Below are 19581 nucleotides of genomic sequence, written 5' to 3' on the forward strand. Positions count from 1 at the left end.
TTTAATTCATCTTGCATAAGGCCTAGGAAGTGGAAAAACGCAATTCTGATGTATAAAAATGTGAAACACACAGGCGTATCAAAATGCAACTGCGTGAAACACACAGTAGTATAAAACTTCAACTGCGTGAAACACACAGTAGTATGAAACTTCAACTGCGTGAAATACACAGCAGTATGAAAATTCGGCTGCGTGAAACACACAAACTTCACGCATGCGTGGAGTGTATGGAGTGTACGGGAGTGATTCACACAATGGTGCGAATAGTTACGGCCCATTTTAAAGTCTAGATCATCATCGCAATATACTCAACCGAGTCGACGCGATGTAAAATAACAAAAAAAATTATGATTATGGCCTGGTCAAAATTATGAAAACCATCAGAAATTTTCATGTGCTCGACATTCTCCTGTATCAGAAAAACGACAAGAGATCTTTCCTGCAATGAAGAACACCCTCCAAAAAGTTCTTTAGAGAGATTCCCCTAAAACCCTTCAAGGATATTCACAAAACAAACATGTAAATCTGCTTGTTCTCAATTGATTTAATTTCCCTCCCTAGGTACTTTGTCACTGAATCAATGAAATCAGATAAATCAAGTTGGTTCGAATACTCACAAGAATAGGCATCCAATTCATGTTAACACAGTAAGCCAGTCCCTTCAGCACAGGCATGTGGTTCCTCAACACCAACAAATTACGATCCTCGAAGTAAGCTTTATCAGTCCTCTTCACAGTCACATTATCAAAATAAAGATACTCATCAGTGACATTCAGCACTGGTGTCTTGGGATGCTGCAAGCTCTGATACCCATTCCCTCCAAAGATCTCTCGATAAATCTGTGCAAGTTCGTACTTGTCATCTGGGCTTCTCCATCGACTACAATAAATGAGAGCCACAGCCTCAAGCAAACTCTTATCCAACGAAGACCTCGCCCCGTACGACCTGATCAATTCACAGAGCCTCGTGATGTCTCTCAGATTCATCTCCCAAGGGGCACCACAATGCCCCCAGGTGTGTCCAGCGTTTGAGGAAACCCTCGAATTAAACTCAACGATCTTCCCAATAAGGTCCTCCCCCAACTCTGGGAATTGAGACTGTGTAATTATCCTCAGGTCATCGTCAGACAGAGCATCAACGAAAACTTGAGTGAATCTGTTCAAAAAAGACTTGGGAAGTCCTCGTCTAGCTCCTCCCTGTTTCAATGGATTCTGACAGCCGAATAACTTCGTTCCAGGTTTAACAGTGAAGGTTTTCCCTAGCTCTGGAATGTAGACCTCACCCCGATGATCAAGACAGGCATTGAGGCCCTCCAGTACAGACTGTGACGCCAGATTCAACTCATCAAGGAGTATCCAGTCTCCAGCCCTCAAAGCTCTCAAGAAAGGGCCGTCTTTCCAAGCAAATTGTCCTCCCTTGCCCCCTTCCAGAGGCAAATCAGCTCCAAATAAGTCTGATACATCAGTCTGATCGCTCAAATTAATCCTCAACAGCGAGTGCCCTGAGGCCTTCGCTATTGCTGACACCAAACTCGTCTTTCCAACACCAGGACTTCCTTCCAACAACAAGGGTTTCTTCAATTGGAGGGCACGTAATACCTTCAGGGCATTACCTCTTGTCGTTGGGGCTGTGAAGGTGAAACCAGTGTCTTCGGATTTACCACTTGGTCCCACGGGAATGTAGAAAGGTGCCACACCAAAGAGTTCTTCAGCCTCCACCTCAGGGTCTGTTCTCATCATGTCCTCCTCTGCTCTCTCAAAGTTCTGTTTTGTCTGATGCTTCAGAAAGCTAATGGCACTTCTTCTGAATGACTCTAGCTTCTCGTACCTCTCAGTCCCCGTTACACCAGAGCCCAAACTGTCGATGTACGTTAGACAAGCGCCATGATAATAAGCCTCACTCGTAGATAATGTGGAGGAGGAATTCATGAAGTCAACCCAAGTCAGAACGTCCCTGATGCTCACAGAGAAACGTTTGCCAACTTCAGAGGACTTCAGCCAGTCCAAGAAAGTGATCATGGCCCTTGCAATTGTCTGATTGTCGATGTGAGGACGTGAACGTAAATTGTGCTCGATGATAACTTGAAGATCAGAGTTGTCTGTGCACCCCTCACACCAGATTTCAGTGAATCTGTTCCTGAGCGCTGGGGACAGCTCCTTCTTTCCATAATCTCCCCCTGGATTCATTGTCCCAATGAAGCAGAAGTCCTCGTGAGCAGTAATGACACTGTCCAATTCACGTGAATCAACATTAGAATCTGCGCTCTTCTCCGCAAGCAGAAGACTGCGTTCAGGCTCCAGCAGTGAGTTCATCCTCTCCAGGACACTGTCATCAGCGAGAGAAATCTCATCAGCTAAGAAAATATCCCCAGCCCTCATGCCTGCTATCAGTGGTCCATCCACCCATTCAAACAACTTCTGATTGTCATCACTGTGATCCCTCACTGGTCGCAAATTTCCCAGAAAATCTGAGGACTCCGTGTGCATGTGGCAATTGACACTCCACAAGTGTTTATTCTTCATAGCAGCAGCTAGCTGACAGACTGTTGTCTTTCCTCCTCCAGTCTCTCCCACCAGCAGAACTGGTTCTTTGAACTGACACGATTTAATCACCAGAACTGCCATTCTCCTCATGTGATAGGTCCAGACGACGTGTTCAAACCCAGGAATTGGTTTGTTCAGAATAGCCTCGAGAATTGGTTTAGTCACAGTCGAAGTGTTGTCACTCAATGAAAATAGATTCGATGGGTCGACATCTCTCTTGAGATGTTTCTTGATGACCTGTCTGATCTCCTCAGCCTCCTCAGGCTTCCTCACTTTGGCAGCCAGCACCAGATATCCCTCATCAGCCATATGCTGGCTCCAGTCATAAAATCCCTCCCCAACATTTCCAGCTAGTCTGAACCTCTCACCCCACCTGAACAGGTCCCTCAGAGTAATGAACCCATGTTTACCAGAGAAAGCTGCTGTACTCTTTCTCCTCATCTGGAGATCAGTCATGACGTGGATGACTTGCTTGCAGTAGGACTCAGGCATGTGACAGCGTTCATGAAGAATCACCTGCAGTTCAGCTGGGGGGATCTCGTCGAAGTGAAGCTCGACGAATCTGTTCCTGAAGGCCCTGGACAACACCTTCCTTCCTCCATAGATGCCCGGAGGGTTCTGGGTAGCAAAGAGCATGAAGTTACTGTGGGCTTTCACTGTTTGCTGTGTCTCTGGAATGAATAATTCCCTGTTATCATCGAGAACTCTGTTAAGAGCCTCCAGAACATCACTTGGGGCCAGATTTAACTCATCCAGGATTATCCAGTAGCCCTTCCTCATGGCTTCAACCAACACCCCTTCCTTGAAGACAAGTTTCCCAGTCTCACTAGCCACGTAACTGCCAACGTACTCCTGGAGGTCTGTGTGCTCGTGATTATTAATACGAACACAGACATGACCAGATGATTTCGCCAGGTAAGTGATCAGACTTGTTTTACCAACTGATGTGTCACCCTGAAGAAGCACTGGCATCTTTCCTATGGACACGACTCTCACCAGATCCTTGAGATTCTGACGTACTGAACTCGTTAGAACGTAGTTCTCAGGCTTCTCTGGCTCCAAGCTTCCTTTCACCACCCAGTAACCCTCGAAGTTGATATAATCCTCGTCACTTCCACATCTTGGCTTTGGTATTGGGGCTCCCAAAGTGCCTTTCATTGTCTCCTTATTGAGGATCGTTTTGGTAATCAGTCTGTGCACCACTGGGTACGAATTTTGGTTCAACTGGGTCAGGAAGCTCAAGCAGAATGCCTCGTAGAGGGACCTCAGGACATTTCCACAGGGATTCTGAGCAGCTACACTCAGGGCTCGACACAGTGTCCTCAAGCTGAAATGCGGTTTGTGTCCTGTTCCATCGTTCAACGAGTGCAGTGCTTCACTTCGAACTGTCAGGTAGAACTTGACGATTGACTCGACTTTGACTGACGGCAGATTCAGGTCATCAAGGTAAGAACTCACGAGTAGTTGGAGATCTGTTCGTTCTGTCAGTTCGTCAACATAGAACTCAGTGAATCTGTTCCTCAACCCCACTGGCAGCTCCTTCTTCCCCACGTCTGTAGCTGGATTCATGCAGGCAAACATCGTGAAGTCTGGATGTCTCTTGACCGATTCATTGTCTCCACGTTCCAGCAGAGAGACTGATCCTGAAGACCCCTCGAGCAATCCCGAGAGACATTCCAGGGTTTCTGACGACGCCAGATTGATCTCGTCAAGCAGAACCCAGTGTCCCTCCTGCAGGGCTTTCACCAAACTCCCCTCGATGAACGCAAACGCCAGAGAGAACTCTGCCTTCACCTGTGACTTCAATTTCTCCAGTTTAGTCACCAGTTTCCCCCATTTGATCAACAATTCTGCGTCTTGTTGGGCAGTTGGCCTCTCCTTCGAAGCCCCTCGAGCCCGTTTCCCCGAAGATGATGATGATGAAAGACTGCCATTCTTCAATCTTGCAACAGCTGCTGCAGCACTGTGAGACATCAAACTCACCAGTGTCCTCCACTTGCCATCCCTGTAGCACACAGCCACGTGGTCCAGAAATTTTCTATTAGGCTCGATAGCGAAGAAAGATCTGAAGAGAATCTCGAACTCTTCTCTTATAGGGGTTATCAGTAATCTTATATCAACTGGTTTGTATCCCCCAAGGAGATCAGCACTCTCACTCTGCTGATTCATATTGATGACGATGAGTTTGTGGCCTGTACTGCGAGCCAGAAACTGCACCGAACTAGTTTTACCAGTTCCAGTCTCACCAACGAGCAGCACAGGCTCCTTGTGAGCGACACAACTGGTGACACGTTCTAGAAGTGATGCTGAGGGTCTCGTGAATGAGAAGTTCACTTTGTTCTCTTCCAACTGCACTGAACGTGCACTTTTACGATTTATCCTGGCTCGACCTGCTGCGAAAGTTTCAGGTTGGACCGAGACAGAGGGCTTATGAGAATTGACAAAATACTCTGCCTTTGTGCTGATGATCCCCAGAGTATTGCTGATGGAGACAGCCAGTTCCAGTCGCAGAGCTGCATCTGGTACTGAACAGCAGAAAATATCGATAGCATCCTGGAGGACTTTGAGAGCTGACTCTGGTGAGGAAACCTCGAAGTCGACGATGGCTCTGGTGCACCACTTGATCAAATCCCTCGTGGATATCAGTCTCCCAGTGGCTCTCGATAGATTTTCACTCCCAGCCTCGTGATTTCCACTCGAGAACAGGAGGAAGACATTGACAATCTTCGTGGCGATTGTCGAAAGCTGTGGAAAAATTGTCTGAACAACTGTGATCAGCTCCTCCTTGGATAAAGGCTCCATATGGACGCAAAACCAGTGTTTCCCCAGTAGATCAGAGGCACCTGACGACTGCCTGAAGGCCCCAGTCATCGTTGTGATCAGTCTCTGGGTGACGAACAGTTGGAAGCCACTCTTAGCGTAGACTGTGTCACGATATCCAGGTACAGAGAGGGTTCCAGTCTCCATCAGGCTGCTGAGGACACTGGCAACGTCCAGCGCTGCACTGTCAATGTCCTCCAACACCAGCCATTTGCCAGATAAAACAGCCTGAGTCAGTACACCAGCCTGCCAGACGAATTCCCCAGGTATGTCTGTGCACCTGTACATTCCAAGAAGCATTTTTGAGTCCGTCTGGTCTCCCAGCTGGACCTTGATGATGTCTGATTGTCCCCTGCCAGTCATTTGAGCCAGATACTCGACGAGGGCTGTCTTTCCACAGCCAACTGGCCCCTGAAGGCACACAGCCTTTCTCGAAGCCACTGCCAGTGCCAGATTTCGTAGGTTTGACTCCATCGAGGGGACTGGGACGAGGCTGAGGGACTGTGAGGCATCCTTCTTGAAGGTGGGTAACAGGACTCCTGCGATTGATACCAGGGTTGAGCCCTCGAGGCACTCCTCAACTCCTCTCACGTCGTAATCCTCTGTCAGCAGTGCAGGTGGGTCCAATTCATTTCCAAGGGCGTATTTAAGGGTGCGATTGGAATAACTTGGGATCGACGATTTGATCCAGGACATTGCCCTCTTCTCTGACATCTCCAGGACTATCCCCAGGCATTTGATGACGATAAACCGAACGTTCTCACTTTTGTGGTCCAAGTAATGGTAGAACTTTGACCAGTTCCATTTGCGTTTGAAGTGAGTGGGAGATGCCTTCAGGATTTTGTAGGTTGCCTTGACAATTTCTTCGTCAGAGGGCTTTTCGGATTGTTTAGAGGTGGATGCTTCTGTCTCGAGTTTTGGACGCTTGTTGGTAAATTCTGGGGCCTCTGGGAGGGGCTCGAAGGGCGCTGGGCGGGTCTCGAAGTATCGCAGTGTGTGGCCCAGGACGTCTGGGTGCTGGTTCATCCATTCACCCAGGAGGATGCATTTTTTCTCGTGGGACAGTGCAGTCCCTGTGGGGCGTCCCCATGACTCGAGGGGAATTACCATCGAGAGCATTATGGGGAAAAAATGGGGAAAATTGTCGATAATGGTTGCACCCCCCCCTCGTTCGATGAGACGATCACACAAAATCTGAAGAAGTTCTCGACGATCATTTTCGGTGAATTCCTGAGAACGGGGGGTGAAGGGGAATTATTGATTTGTGGGGATTAGAATTTGTTCCCCGAGATAAGAACGTTGAAGGGGGAACATTCTGATGCGCAAAAATACTCACCTCTTTGTCGATGAATTTCTTGAATTCTTCGCAGGTTTTCAGGTAGGAGCTCTTGCTGATGTATTTTAAGAAATTGTCTCGCAACATCTTTGAGAGTTGGTGGAATACTTTGTGCGACTCATTTATCGAGGTTGATTGGATTTATTTCAGGCAAGAGTTTATCGCGCTATCGACGTTTGATGGCCAGAAACGATTGGAAGGTTATGGCGAGCCAACGCACGTGTGGTTCGAACGTGTTTGGGAGTTTGGACGTGCTTGAACAGGTCCGGCCCGCGTGACGGTTGACAGTAGTTGCGGCGGGGGGCAGTAGAGGGATTTAGGAGGGAAATTTGAGTTTTTTACTTTCGAGGATCCTTTTGAAAACAATTATTTAAAAATTATTATTATTTCAGAAGTATAATCAAGGCCTCTGATGATTACTTCAAACGTTGAAAAATTGGTCTTCTCTGTTATTCTTAAAATAAAAAAACATTTCAACGAATATTTTAGTAGGGGAGAGTGGGGTAAAATGGACACTAGATTTTTTAAAAATTATTCATAACTCAGAAACAAATTTAGCAAATGAGCTCAGTTTAGGCTCGTCACATAGGGAAAGAGTTGTTCTTTGTATTGAAAAAATAAATTATTAAATTTTAGCAACATTTCAACCCCTCATTAACATTTAAAAAAAAGTCAAAAGTGTCCGTTTTACCCCAACCTCCCCTATTGTAATATTTGTGCTTTGCAGATGTAATTGCTGTTTTCCTATGTAAACTCATTAATTTTCTCTTTGAGGTGAATATTAACGACGTTTGTAATAATGTTTATAATGATTATACTAGGAATTGGGGGGTACCGTATGTAAAAGGCGGAAAGGTCATACATGCTTGAATAAAAATAAAAATTAAATATTTTTTCTCTTCATTGTTATGGTCATTCTCATTGTCAATGAGATTTCATTATTATCTTCCTTAGGAAATAACAGAAATCGAATTGAGGATGAACCAAAGAACGATGAAAATGCAAGACAAAACACTCGTTTCCTAACAATTCGAAATTTTCATGTTATTTTTAATATTCAAGTTGACAACCATCAACAGATTTTCAAAATGATTCACTAGGTTTTGAAATCGACCTTTATTTCATTCTTGAAGTAACGAACATTGACTGAATAAACTAACTAAGTAATCAAAGAAAAACAAATGAAAATTTAAAAAAAATTGTTCCCAGCATTCTTGTAAAATCATTGTTCTCAAGAGCACAATGGAAGGTTTTAAAAAATTGTAGAACAGTCCAAAATCTTCTGGAAAATTCTGGAATTGTCTGGATAAGGCTCCAATTTTTCAAACATATTCGCCAGTTTTTCTAGATCTCAGAAGGCTCTGAAACTCGTTACTTCCTCGGATCACACCACATTCATTTACAATAATTGTACTTTCAATTGTTCAAATTTATCGATGAAAAAATTATTTTCCTCCTCTCATTCCTCGTTTTGTTCAGCAAGACTTTTAATTTAAATAAAAATATCATTGTTTGGCCCGCAAAAACGTCAAATACTGCCTTCCTATTGGTTGGCAATTCAGATGAGGGAACGACCCAGCCGAATGCTGTTCGTGCTTCAAAATTGTCTGAAATTTTCCTCAACTTCTCCTGCATATCAACTAATGGGGCAAGTTTGGCAACAAAATTTTACTGATAATTTATCCTCTCCTTTACAAAATAGTCCCAATACAATTAAGAATAAAGAATACCAATGGAAAATTCAAAAAAATACATTTATTCTCATCATTTTTACAAAATGGTTTTTTGGTAACAACACTCCCCATCTCTCATTCCCCCAAAATACTCATGAGGCCATAGCATGTGTTTTAAACTCCTCAGCAATACGTTTTTCAATACAAGGCATCATCCTCCGATGTATATCCAAATTAAAACTAACATAAACAGACTTTCCAGACAATTTCGTAAGTTTAGAAGCAAGCGGTGCTGACAGTGGATTCCCCACAGCCCCCAGAAGTCTAGTAGCCACTGGAAGATTGTCGTAAGCCGAGAGGAACGAATATGTAAGATCATTCATACTCTCGTCCCCAGCCTTTCCAACATAAACATAAAAGCTCTCCTCCATCTTCATGATTTGGCAGGTATAACTAACCTCGCCAACGTCAGCAGTGAAATCGTAAAACATGAAATTTGACTCGAGAAGTTCAACGTCAACATCTGCCTTTTCGGGTGATAACATTTTCATCAAATAATAATCTGCAAAAAAATTACCAAAAAATTAACAAATCAAACTTATGAATTCACACATTCCCCCGCAATTAATTAATCAACTCAATCAATTATCATTATCACCATCAACACCTAAATACCTCTACCTTCAATCCAGTCATCAACCTCCTCCTCCAAAAATTCTCTGTATACATCCACAAACAGACGACACGTGCGTTCAACAGCTCTCCGTCAGCTCCCACCCAGAATAAATTCTACAGTCAATTGATTAACAACGACTTATTCAGAACAGAACAATCATTCAATCACCTTTTCAACACCTCTGAACCTCAAACCACCTAAGCCAATTCGAAATTCAAAAACCTCTCGTCACGGGAGTGAAAAAACGCGAAAGTAGAGAGAGACAGACATACAACTTTGAAGCGGCAAAGGTAGAAAGGTTGGGACAGACGATTCACAAAATCCGTGATTCCAGTGTAGAGGACCCCGCTTTCGTACACTACACTGCGCAAGCGCCATCAGATCTTCTGGTTAGAGTATCCATTTTGATCACATGTGAGTATCTCGAGCTGTTGCTGATTTTTGTGAATATTATACTGTGATAATATACTATTAACACCGGATACATTCCTAATATTAACAGTGTACATGTAAGGTCATATTGATTGGCTAAAAAGTGATTGATTTACGGGGGTATTAGCAGTATAATTAACGAGCGACTGTGACGATGACAAACGGTACCTGATGGCAATGTGGCTGGCGCCTCGTTTCGCGCCATCTTTCCACATTTTTTTCGTCAAATACGGCATTCAATTGTTTAAATAAATTATTAGACTGTGGCTCCCATATCGCTTCTCATATTCGAACTATTTTTCATGCATTATCGATGATTTTCCGTCGGTGGAGGCTGGAGCACTCCGTTCGCCACCCATTCTTGGTTAGTTCGTCTGTGTGCTCCCGTGTCTCGAGCCGCGCCAGCATTATCGCCTTCTTTTTTTTATTTCTCCTTGTTTTTCATTATCCAATCCCTTTAAGGTCAGCCTTTGGACACGGCCATTGACTCACGCCTCGTTGCAATCCTCTGGATTTTTGAGGACCTTGTGGGGGGAAATTATTGGTCAGTTACTCAGGATTTTGTCGGGATTATTGCTGGAATATGCCACATGGCTACGGTACTCCCGGGGCAATCGTCACAGTCATCCGCAGCCCTCGGCTACATTACACGTACGCCGCAGTGGCCGGAATGTTCTTTTTTTTTCTCTTTGTTGCTCGGTTTTATGTTTTTCTTGCGGGATTTTCTCGGCTGCCTGACGCCTTTTTCGAGTCTTTTATTTTGCCAATCAGACGGCTTTATCTTGCCACTAGGCACTTCCATTTTCTTACTTGGTCTTGAGGACTATTGACGTTTGAGATTGAATTTAGTCCGGAGATGAGTCATTCAGGGGGTTCGTGGGTTGGGGTTTTGGGTTTGCGAGGCTTTTTGCAGGAATTTTGGGCGATTGGGGAGGGATGGGCGGAGGAGTCGCCGGGTTTATCTGGGGAGGCGTGTTATTTTAGGTGTTTCGGTTTTTATACGTCATGAATTTATCTGATAATTGTGTTTTGTAATTAATTCTTGATTGGAATAAGACGATTGAACGCAAAGGAATATTTTCATTGCTGGGGAAATGGTTGAGAGAGTGCAGAAGTTTTGCAACAATTTTTTTCTCTCAAATTAATGATTGAGTGATAAATCTGACAATTGAAATTTTTTGGTATCAGATAAGGTAAAGAAGAGAGTTTCTGATCAGGAGTAGTACCTGACCACTTTTTGCCAAATTTTGGGAGTTGCATTGAGTTCATCGATCAATGAATATCAGTCATAAAAAAATTATATTTCTAATCATGGGGTTAATATCCCTGAAAACGGTAATCAATTCTTAGATCCTCCTGGGCTTAGTTGATCAGAAACCCTCCCCTTTTTTGGAAGTGGGAAATGGTAGAGAGAGTGCAGGAGTTTTACAATAAGTTTTTTCTCTCTCAAATTAATGATTGAGTGATAAATCCGACAATTAAAATTTTTTGATATCAGATAAGGTAAAGAAGAGGGTTTCTGATCAGGAGTACTACCTGATCACTGACAAATTTCGAGAGTTGTNCAATTGAAATTTTTTGGTATCAGATAAGGTAAAGAAGAGAGTTTCTGATCAGGAGTAGTACCTGACCACTTTTTGCCAAATTTTGGGAGTTGCATTGAGTTCATCGATCAATGAATATCAGTCATAAAAAAATTATATTTCTAATCATGGGGTTAATATCCCTGAAAACGGTAATCAATTCTTAGATCCTCCTGGGCTTAGTTGATCAGAAACCCTCCCCTTTTTTGGAAGTGGGAAATGGTAGAGAGAGTGCAGGAGTTTTACAATAAGTTTTTTCTCTCTCAAATTAATGATTGAGTGATAAATCCGACAATTAAAATTTTTTGATATCAGATAAGGTAAAGAAGAGGGTTTCTGATCAGGAGTACTACCTGATCACTGACAAATTTCGAGAGTTGTATTGAGTTCATCGATCAATGAATATCAGTCATAAAAAAATTATATTTCTAATCATGGGGTTAATATACCTAACAACGGTGATCAATTTCTAGATCCTCCTATGCTTACCTGATCAGAAACCCTCCCCTTTCCCTAAAACTCCATCTGGTTGAGGACATGCTTGGGAAAAAGAAAAATTCATCTTAATTTTCTCTCCTCCCTCTTTGAAATGAATGGTTGAATAAAACGTCATTTGAATAATTTTCAGACAATCGGTAAAACCCAACGATGGCAGATATCGAGGATACTCACTTCGAGACCGGTGATTCCGGTGCATCAGTGACCTATCCCATGCAGTGCTCAGCCCTGCGTAAAAATGGATTTGTCATGCTGAAATCACGACCATGCAAAATTGTTGAAATGTCAACATCAAAAACTGGTAAACACGGTCATGCCAAGGTACATCTCGTTGGTATTGATATCTTTACATCGAAGAAGTACGAAGATATCTGTCCCTCCACACACAACATGGATGTACCCTTCGTTAAACGAGAAGACTATCAGGTAGATTATTCCTGCATCCATTGATTCATCCGTCATTTAAATGCCATTTAAATGTTACATTTTTTCTTTTTTTCTTTCGAAGCTGACAGACATATCTGACGACGGTTACTTGTGCCTGATGGCCGACAATGGTGACCTCCGTGAGGATCTCAAGGTCCCTGATGGTGAATTAGGTGCTCAGCTTCGCGCCGACTATGAGGCTGGAAAAGACATACTCGTAAATAACTTATTATTCAGATAAATCTGGGCAGCAAAGTGGGAAACGATAATAGCAAATATCTTTGGAAGCAAAATTTAGAAATTTCGTATTACACTCAATCGAGTCTCTTCATTTGACAAATTTGATTTGCATTTATCACTTTACCTATAGAACTTCACATTCTAATTATAGGATATATACTTTGAACTCTACTGAAATGAAATGTACCAACCCGTTTATATATTGTGCAATCTGAATTCAACATTTTGAATTCAAACTTATGAATATTCAGTTTCTTGTGTGCACTTCGATACATGCAATTTCCGCATGTACATTCAAGAAAAACAAAATTTTGTAGTTTTTGTATTTTGCTTGAGTTGTATACTATAAATTGAACATTTACCAGTTTAAATTGTAAAATATGGAATTCAGATGGCTCAATGTGTAATTGGCATGGCACATTACAATTTAGTAAAAGGTAATATGTACATCGTGCAATTAGAATTTTGAGAGTAAAATTTTTGCAGACAACATTCTCAGACATAATTTTTGTAATAAATTTCGCAAGGTGCTACAGACACCAAGTTTGAATCATCTATTGTTTGCCGATAACCAAAATTTAAGGAATCCCGTTTTTGCAATTGTCAGAGATGCACATCTCCAAAATGAAACGGTTTAAGTCCTTGAAATTATAATCATCTTTTTTTAATGGACCCAACAACAAATAATTCATATTTAGTGTCTCTAGCATGTTCCGAAATTTCTCACAAATATAGAGTACTGAGGTTACCCCTTAAGAGGAAACGAAACCTCTGTATTTATATGAATCTTTAGAATTGTGTTTTCTCCTGCAATTATTTTTTATTCATTAAACCACTTCATTGACTCAACAATGCGATAATCGAGTCGATAAAGTAATTTCATAGATAGAAATTGATAATTGTAGGAGAAAACACAATTCTGAGATTTGATGTAGACAAAGGGGTTCCGTCTCCCCTTAATGATGTAATGATGTAAACTATCACATGTGTGAAAGAAAAAAAATGACGGGACTTCATTGTCAGAGGACATTATGTCAGAAATTCCTTGACATTTTTCTGTCAACCTCTTTAAAAAAATAATTTGCGAATCGATCGTGCCACTTTCTGACATTTCCCGAAGAGAAATCTTCAGCATCAAGCCATTAATTTATTTTCTTTCATTTTCAGTGCACTGTTCTAAAAGCCTGTAACGAAGAAGTGGTGATTGCCATCAAAACCAACACTGCCCTCGACAAATAATTGTGTTCAGTTAAAACCGTACACAACCTCACCCGCTTAGCCAATCGACACCTCAATCATTGGTAAACTGAAAAAAAGCAGTAATAATAACGAAGGAAATAAAAATAAAGAAAACAAATTTGATTAACGAACCAATAGTTCCAACCAACATCAAATCTCAGCAGTGGTTAAAAGAAGAATAAAACAACTTTTAATTAAAGTATAAAAAAAACACCTGAATCATTTACCAAAAAACAACAACATACGCTAATTGGGTAATAATTAATATCCGAATGAACATGTGCTTAACAAAGTTTCTAAGCAGTGTAAGTAATAAGTTGGCTGGATCGACATTTACGATGGACAGTCTGAACTAGGAGAGTGCGAAACGCAGAAACACATACACATATACACACACATGTTGTTTGTTATATAAGAGAATAGGGCGACAGAAACAATTTTTTCATCAAAAAAAGGGTTGATTGAAAATAAAACATGGACAAGCCTTCAAAAAACAATTCTCAATTTTTTTTTTTTTACATTTTTGTTCTTCATTGATTTTGTTTCTTTTTTTTCTTAACTGAGAGCAGTCTATTGTAGCCACAATAGCTGTACAGTGATTTATTATAAAATGTAATGGAGGGAAAGATCACAGAATTGCTCCTGCTAATGTTTTTTTCATGAGGAGGAGCAGGGCATTTTTTCATGGAACATGAAATTCTGCCAGATCGTATACGTGCATTTCATCTGAAAGCTGACTAGAATGACAGAAAGAAATGAATATTATCCGGATAATTGATAGTTATAATTTTTTATTTTATATTTAGTTGGGAATGCTAAGTACCTATTTTACCCCAAAAAATTTTTTCCTCTTTGTACTTTTTATTACTCTTAATTAATTCACTTTTCCGTTGGCTATTTCTCAGCCCCTTGGCCTATAATTACATTTAATGACTCTTGAATTTGAATGATCAAAGCTTATTCGGGGGTGAATGAAACTAGGCTGTCAGGAATTCGATGAGAAACACTTCTCTTTACTAATTATTTAACATCCACTTGATTAATTACGAATACGATGAACATCAATGAACATTTACACACGTGTCACATTGCCTTCTCTCTCAAATCAAGTGAAACTAATGAACGGATTTTGAATAAAACAAAATAGAGATACCTGAACTCAAATGGGGTAGAGGGGGACATAAGACTGGGTATTAAAGGCTGGCACAGGTCTCTTTCCAAAATTTGGGAATGGAAAAAAAAATTTTCAAAATACTTTTAATACAAAACTTTTCTCATGTTACCTCACGTTCTTTTTCTTTTTTTATTCTTCAGCGATTGCAAGTGGAAGTGTAGATGAACTTGGGAAGAGGACCAAGTGAAAAATGAAAATTAAAATGAACAATAAATGATAAAATGAATACCTGCAATATGCATTACGAATCATTAGATTTATCTTATCATTATTTTCATTTTCCTCGATCAATATCCTCAGTTTAATTTGTCAATCATATTCAGAGTTCAAAATCACGCAGCCTGAAATATTGAAAAAAATTATATAGATAAATACAAGAAAAATACGAAAAAAAATGAAATGAAAATACAAGATATATATGTATGCGTGAATATAATTAGAACTGTCACAGAAAGGTACTACGAAAATTTTGAAAAATACGAAGAAAAAAATGAAATAAAACGCTTTCTAAGAATACTAATCTCCATGAATTCAATTCGATAGAATCCCACATGTTTAATCACTTTTATTCATCTTTCGAATTGAAGAATCGTACGAATCATCTCTGGGGAAATTTTTGGATCTGTATTGTAGCAGAAACAGCAAAGAAGGCTCACTCTCCCTCCTGAACTCACCTGTTATTCTTATCATCCAACGCCAGCATTATCATTCTGTGAAGCAAAACGTTAAATTCACTTGATCAATGATCGAATTTGTAAACGCAAACGTCTCAAATGGCAGAAGGTGAAGAAACCTAGAGCCTAGGACTAATACATGAAGACTGGAGGTCTATGAATGAGAAGAGAATTCTATTTTTTATGTCCATAGTTGGTCCAGGGAACAGCCATTAGTTCACTGAGGTATGAGAATGAAAAAATCATGAATCCTCTTCAATTCATAAAAAATACCATTAATTATTCAAAATTAATGAACAGGCGGTACACAATTGAGAATGTTGTATATTCATTTGAACAAATAAGAGAAATATTCCTTGTCCAAAAAGTTTAAAAATTCAAGTACCATTAAATCAATGAAGTTGAAAAAAAGACAGCAGAAAAATTCGATTGACATTAGATTACTTTATAAATTTTTATCTACATTATGTTTTTTACATGGTAAGTGAAAACACATTCGACTCTTAATTATTGTATGATAAAAATTTTTAACAAGTGATAGTTTTTTTTCTTCTCAATTGAATATTATGTATAATATTTAAATTGTTCAGTGAGGGAAAAATGATGATACTTGATAATGCAAAATATCAGTCTCCAGAGCCTATGATTTTGAATTGATAATGCCAAATCACAGTGTCATTTGTTTCCTTGTAGATGAATTGAACAGAAAAATACTGAAGTTTCTAATAAATAATTAACAGCAAGAAACGACGTGGAAAAACCCAAGGCACCTTTTAAGGAGTTCCTTAAGAGGATATTTTTGATTGGAAGAGTCTTTTATCGAATACTATTGATTACATAAACAATAGTCAGTGTTTCATTATCGTTCAGCGAGACAAATGAAAAATCCTAGAATTAACAGAAAAAAATAATAATGAAAACTTATAGTCAAGCGTAGGACTTTATAACAAAATGAAATTTATTTATACAAATACATCTTCATCGTTGGCTCCCCTCAACGTTGCCCACTTAACTTATGCAGTTATTTCATTCAGTAAATACCAATTATGCAGCTATGATTTTCTTTTTTTTTTTCATTTAATTAATTCTTCAAATACTTTTAAACAAACAAATAACATAAGTGTCCTCTTTAAGTAACCCCATAATAAATTCCCCGCATTATTTTAAATCTAGAGAATAATAACAAAGTGTCGCAACTGAATTGGGTATCAATTGTAATCGAGTCCACGTGGTGTTTTCAATTGTCTGTGTTTCTGTATTAATTGAATGCAACGTGTCATATTTCCATCTGTACTTTATGTCTGTATTTTTTTCTCTTATGCCAGTGTTCTCAATGTTTTATGCCTCTCCTCTCATCACTTCATATTATTTGTTGCATTTTTTTTATTTTCATCATTTTCTAATCACAATGGTATTGAAAGCTCTCATGATTATCGTGAGATCAATTGTTAGCATTTCGCCTCTGTAAAGCAGCAGCAAGGTCTTGTCTCAGTGCTGCTTGCTGTCTCTGATCTGCCAGCGATTGCACAGACCTCAGGCCATTGACAATATCTTTCGTTTTACCAAAATATATTTCATTCAGTGTATTACGAATTTTATTCTCCATGTCTTCTACCATGCGACCAATATTTGCGATGTGTGGGGATGTTTCAGTTATTGGCCAGTCTTGTTCGACCTGGAACAGATGAAATTAGTTGCGATATTTAAGGGAGAAACATCGCTTGGTGATTAGGGAGTTAATCAACGTCACTTTGAGATCAGTTTTCGGAAAAATCTTTGCAAAAGTTTTTTTTTCCATCTATAGGACCCTATAAAAAGGTTTTTTTAACGAATTCTGCTACTTTCCTTCAATTTCAAGATATTTTTACAAGGGGTGTAGCGAAATAACTAGATTTACTATTCAGCAACGATAGCTTTCTTTTAGAGTAAAATATTGAGGATTAAATGAAGTTATGGTAGAACGAAATTACTAAATTCTGTTCATCAACAGTTTTTTAGAAAGTAATTCGGAAACTAAAGCCGAATGACTTTTGTAGCTCTCAGTTTTCATTCCAAAAAGTTTTTTATGCCACTCATGCCTGAAACCGGCTGGATTACACACTCGACGCTTCGCGTCTCGTGTCTAATTCAGCCGGTTTCAGGCTTCGTGACATAAAACTTTGTTCAGTACTTGTTGGGAAATTTCGTCCTTAACGTGTGTGGTTACATCACTCACCTTCGGCTCATGCTGTAAACCCCACACACGTTAAAGACGATATTGCCCCACATGTACTGAAATATACTATTATGAGAATATGTCTATTTATTTTGGATTCAAAAATATGGATCGAAAATTCGGCTGTTCTGAGAATAATTTACATCATCCCCTTTTGAATCTTTGTTATTGGATCATTTTGAGAGCTATAGAAGAAACATATTGAGGTTGAAATGAAGTTATGACAGACTGAAATAGCTAAATTCACTTCATCAACAATTTTTTGAAAACATCTCGCAGTCCAAAGGTGATACCGAAAATCTCACAAGAATCATTTTTTGTTGCTTTAACTTTTCTTTACGAAAAAAAAGTCCCACAAGACTATGCCTATCCCTTTTGGATTCTAAGAAATGCATGAAAAATCGGTTGTTTTCAGAATACGTCGGCTTATCTTATTTTTCAACTTAACTATTAAATCCCCTCGAGTGCTAGATAAATGAAATCTTGAGGATAAAATGAATGTATGCCAGAACGTGTCAACTAAATTCACCTTATCAACAGATTTTTGAAAACATCTTGAAACCCAAAGGAGATACTGAGAGTTTTATAAGAATCAGTGTCCACTTTCCTCAACAAAGAAACCCCTCCCAAGAGTATTCCCTTCAGATTCAGTATATGGATAAAAAAAAAAGCAGTTCTGAGACTGATTTGTCCCATCTCATTTCCCTACTTCACTATTAAATAATTTCAAGAGCTAAATAAGTGAAATATTGAGGACAAAAAGTGGTTACGAATAATTAATTTACCTGTCGTGTGAGACTACCACCAAGATTCATAGTCCCCGAGCCATGTTTATTCGTCTGTAGCCATAACATAGCGGTAGACGTTAACTTATAATGAGCATTCCTACCAGTTGTTTTTTCTTGTACTTCAACAACGTGTATAGAGTCCCAACAGCCTTTAATCTTCTTGGAGCCATCGCCAGCTTTTTTAATTAATATAACACCAGCAAATCCATGATCCAAGTCCCAGAGATAAACCGATGACACACCACCCTCAAAGTAGAGTTCCCTGTACTGATCGAATGCGTGATTTGCGTCTATCTCGAGTTTTCTCAGTCTTTCTGAGGGCATTGAGCCGTCCTCCAGGGGTGGGTCGTACGTGTTGCTCCACGGTGATCTTCATCATCAATGAGAAAAACACACAACATTCATTCATTACCCAATGAAGTTGATTTTGTCACATGAGTTAAAATACCTGTACGAGTCACCGTCCCTGTTGTAATCACACAGCAAATAATCCTTCCCAGACTCCTTGTCCTTGGCTATTTTGAGTGGCTGATCGACTGATGACAATAGATCCTCGCACAGCGATGGTACAAGATCAATTAGGTCACTCAGATTTTTCTCAATCTGCTGAGGTGGCAAACGCCTCATCAAATCAAGTGCACAGTCCATCTGTTGTTCACTCTGATGAACAGTAAAATAAATATCAATATTGCCCCCAGAAATTGCCCATTAACATTGTTAATCTCTTCATATAATTATGATTGCGGTCACGGTTGGGCTAATTCTGGAGATAATGACTGGGTAAACTCGATGCACCATCTTGACATTTTGTCTCCTTTTGGGTTAGGTATCGAATTACAATGTTTTCAACGTCAATAAAATTACCATCATCAATCATCAAGGACAATCACTGACAGATCTCCCCCGTTTTTATACTCCAGCGCTCAACAGTGCTTTTGTCATTTTGCAATTGACAATTGTACACCCACTAAAATAATATTTCAAGAGATATGACTCACCATTGTGTCTACTTTCACTTTGTTACAAATTACAACTACGATTTTACGTTAATTCACTCGCCCGACAGCAATTCAATTGTTTATTAATATAAAAATTAAACGTAATATTACAATACGATAAATATTGTTTAATTGTTGACTGTATCGGTTGCATTCGAAATAAAAAAAAAGGAACTGCTTTGAGGGTGTGTCGATGTGACCAGCGATTGGTGAGAATACCAGTGTTCCTAAATGCACATTCTCAACATCGCGATTTTTCCCGTTTT

General features: G+C 39.7%; 4 protein-coding genes across 6 annotated transcripts; 1 reads left to right on the forward strand and 3 right to left on the reverse strand.

Moving 5' to 3' along the window:
- Positions 1–569: 569 nt before the first annotated feature.
- Positions 570–6874, reverse strand: LOC107045178 (midasin). The gene is made up of 2 exons (XM_015267338.1): positions 6700–6874; positions 570–6593 (listed from the first exon to the last, which is right to left on the reverse strand). The coding sequence occupies exons 1-2, from the start codon at positions 6784–6786 to the stop codon at positions 570–572; spliced, it is 6111 nt and encodes a 2036-aa protein (XP_015122824.1). The 5' UTR covers positions 6787–6874.
- A 1562-nt stretch (positions 6875–8436) lies between these two features.
- LOC107045196 (proteasome assembly chaperone 4) lies at positions 8437–9721 on the reverse strand. The gene is made up of 2 exons (XM_015267364.1): positions 9649–9721; positions 8437–8934 (listed from the first exon to the last, which is right to left on the reverse strand). Exons 1-2 carry the CDS (start codon positions 9683–9685, stop codon positions 8525–8527), a joined length of 447 nt encoding a protein of 148 aa, XP_015122850.1. The 5' UTR covers positions 9686–9721; the 3' UTR covers positions 8437–8524.
- On the forward strand, positions 9359–15156 carry LOC107045195 (eukaryotic translation initiation factor 5A). 2 transcript variants are annotated; one of them, XM_015267362.2, is made up of 4 exons: positions 9359–9462; positions 11692–11987; positions 12070–12204; positions 13395–15156. In XM_015267362.2, exons 2-4 carry the CDS (start codon positions 11712–11714, stop codon positions 13464–13466), a joined length of 483 nt encoding a protein of 160 aa, XP_015122848.1. In that variant the 5' UTR covers positions 9359–9462; positions 11692–11711; the 3' UTR covers positions 13467–15156. The 2 variants fall into 2 exon arrangements, with proteins under 2 accessions (XP_015122848.1, XP_015122849.1); XM_015267363.2 differs by lacking the exon at positions 9359–9462 and adding an exon at positions 9469–9557.
- A 582-nt stretch (positions 15157–15738) lies between these two features.
- Positions 15739–19531, reverse strand: LOC107045197 (F-actin-capping protein subunit beta). 2 transcript variants are annotated; one of them, XM_015267366.1, is made up of 4 exons: positions 19316–19531; positions 18766–18977; positions 18315–18687; positions 15739–16989 (listed from the first exon to the last, which is right to left on the reverse strand). In XM_015267366.1, the coding sequence occupies exons 1-4, from the start codon at positions 19316–19318 to the stop codon at positions 16756–16758; spliced, it is 822 nt and encodes a 273-aa protein (XP_015122852.1). In that variant the 5' UTR covers positions 19319–19531; the 3' UTR covers positions 15739–16755. The 2 variants fall into 2 exon arrangements, with proteins under 2 accessions (XP_015122852.1, XP_015122851.1); XM_015267365.2 differs by lacking the exon at positions 19316–19531 and adding an exon at positions 19182–19284.
- Between the last annotated feature and the right edge of the window lie 50 nt (positions 19532–19581).

This window comes from Diachasma alloeum, unplaced genomic scaffold, assembly GCF_001412515.2.
Source record: "Diachasma alloeum isolate Michigan unplaced genomic scaffold, Dall2.0 Dall_scaffold_00884, whole genome shotgun sequence".
Taxonomy (NCBI): domain Eukaryota; kingdom Metazoa; phylum Arthropoda; class Insecta; order Hymenoptera; family Braconidae; genus Diachasma; species Diachasma alloeum.

Excerpts from the sequence above, each read along its gene's own strand:
- LOC107045178 (XM_015267338.1), bottom strand. The coding sequence starts at position 6,786 with ATGTTGCGAGACAATTTCTTAAAATACATCAGCAAGAGCTCCTACCTG. Across the intron at positions 6,594-6,699 it reads AGAAATTCATCGACAAAGAG|GAATTCACCGAAAATGATCG; the intron begins GTGAGTATTTTT and ends CCCCGTTCTCAG.
- LOC107045196 (XM_015267364.1), bottom strand. The coding sequence starts at position 9,685 with ATGGCGCGAAACGAGGCGCCAGCCACATTGCCATCAG. Across the intron at positions 8,935-9,648 it reads GCCAGCCACATTGCCATCAG|ATTATTATTTGATGAAAATG; the intron begins GTACCGTTTGTC and ends ATTTTTTTGCAG.
- LOC107045195 (XM_015267362.2), top strand. The coding sequence starts at position 11,712 with ATGGCAGATATCGAGGATACTCACTTCGAGACCGGTGATTCCGGTGCA. Across the intron at positions 11,988-12,069 it reads TTAAACGAGAAGACTATCAG|CTGACAGACATATCTGACGA; the intron begins GTAGATTATTCC and ends TTTCTTTCGAAG. Across the intron at positions 12,205-13,394 it reads AGGCTGGAAAAGACATACTC|TGCACTGTTCTAAAAGCCTG; the intron begins GTAAATAACTTA and ends TTTCATTTTCAG.
- LOC107045197 (XM_015267365.2), bottom strand. Across the intron at positions 18,688-18,765 it reads AGGGACGGTGACTCGTACAG|ATCACCGTGGAGCAACACGT; the intron begins GTATTTTAACTC and ends TTGATGATGAAG. Across the intron at positions 16,990-18,314 it reads GTGGTAGTCTCACACGACAG|GTCGAACAAGACTGGCCAAT; the intron begins GTAAATTAATTA and ends CATCTGTTCCAG.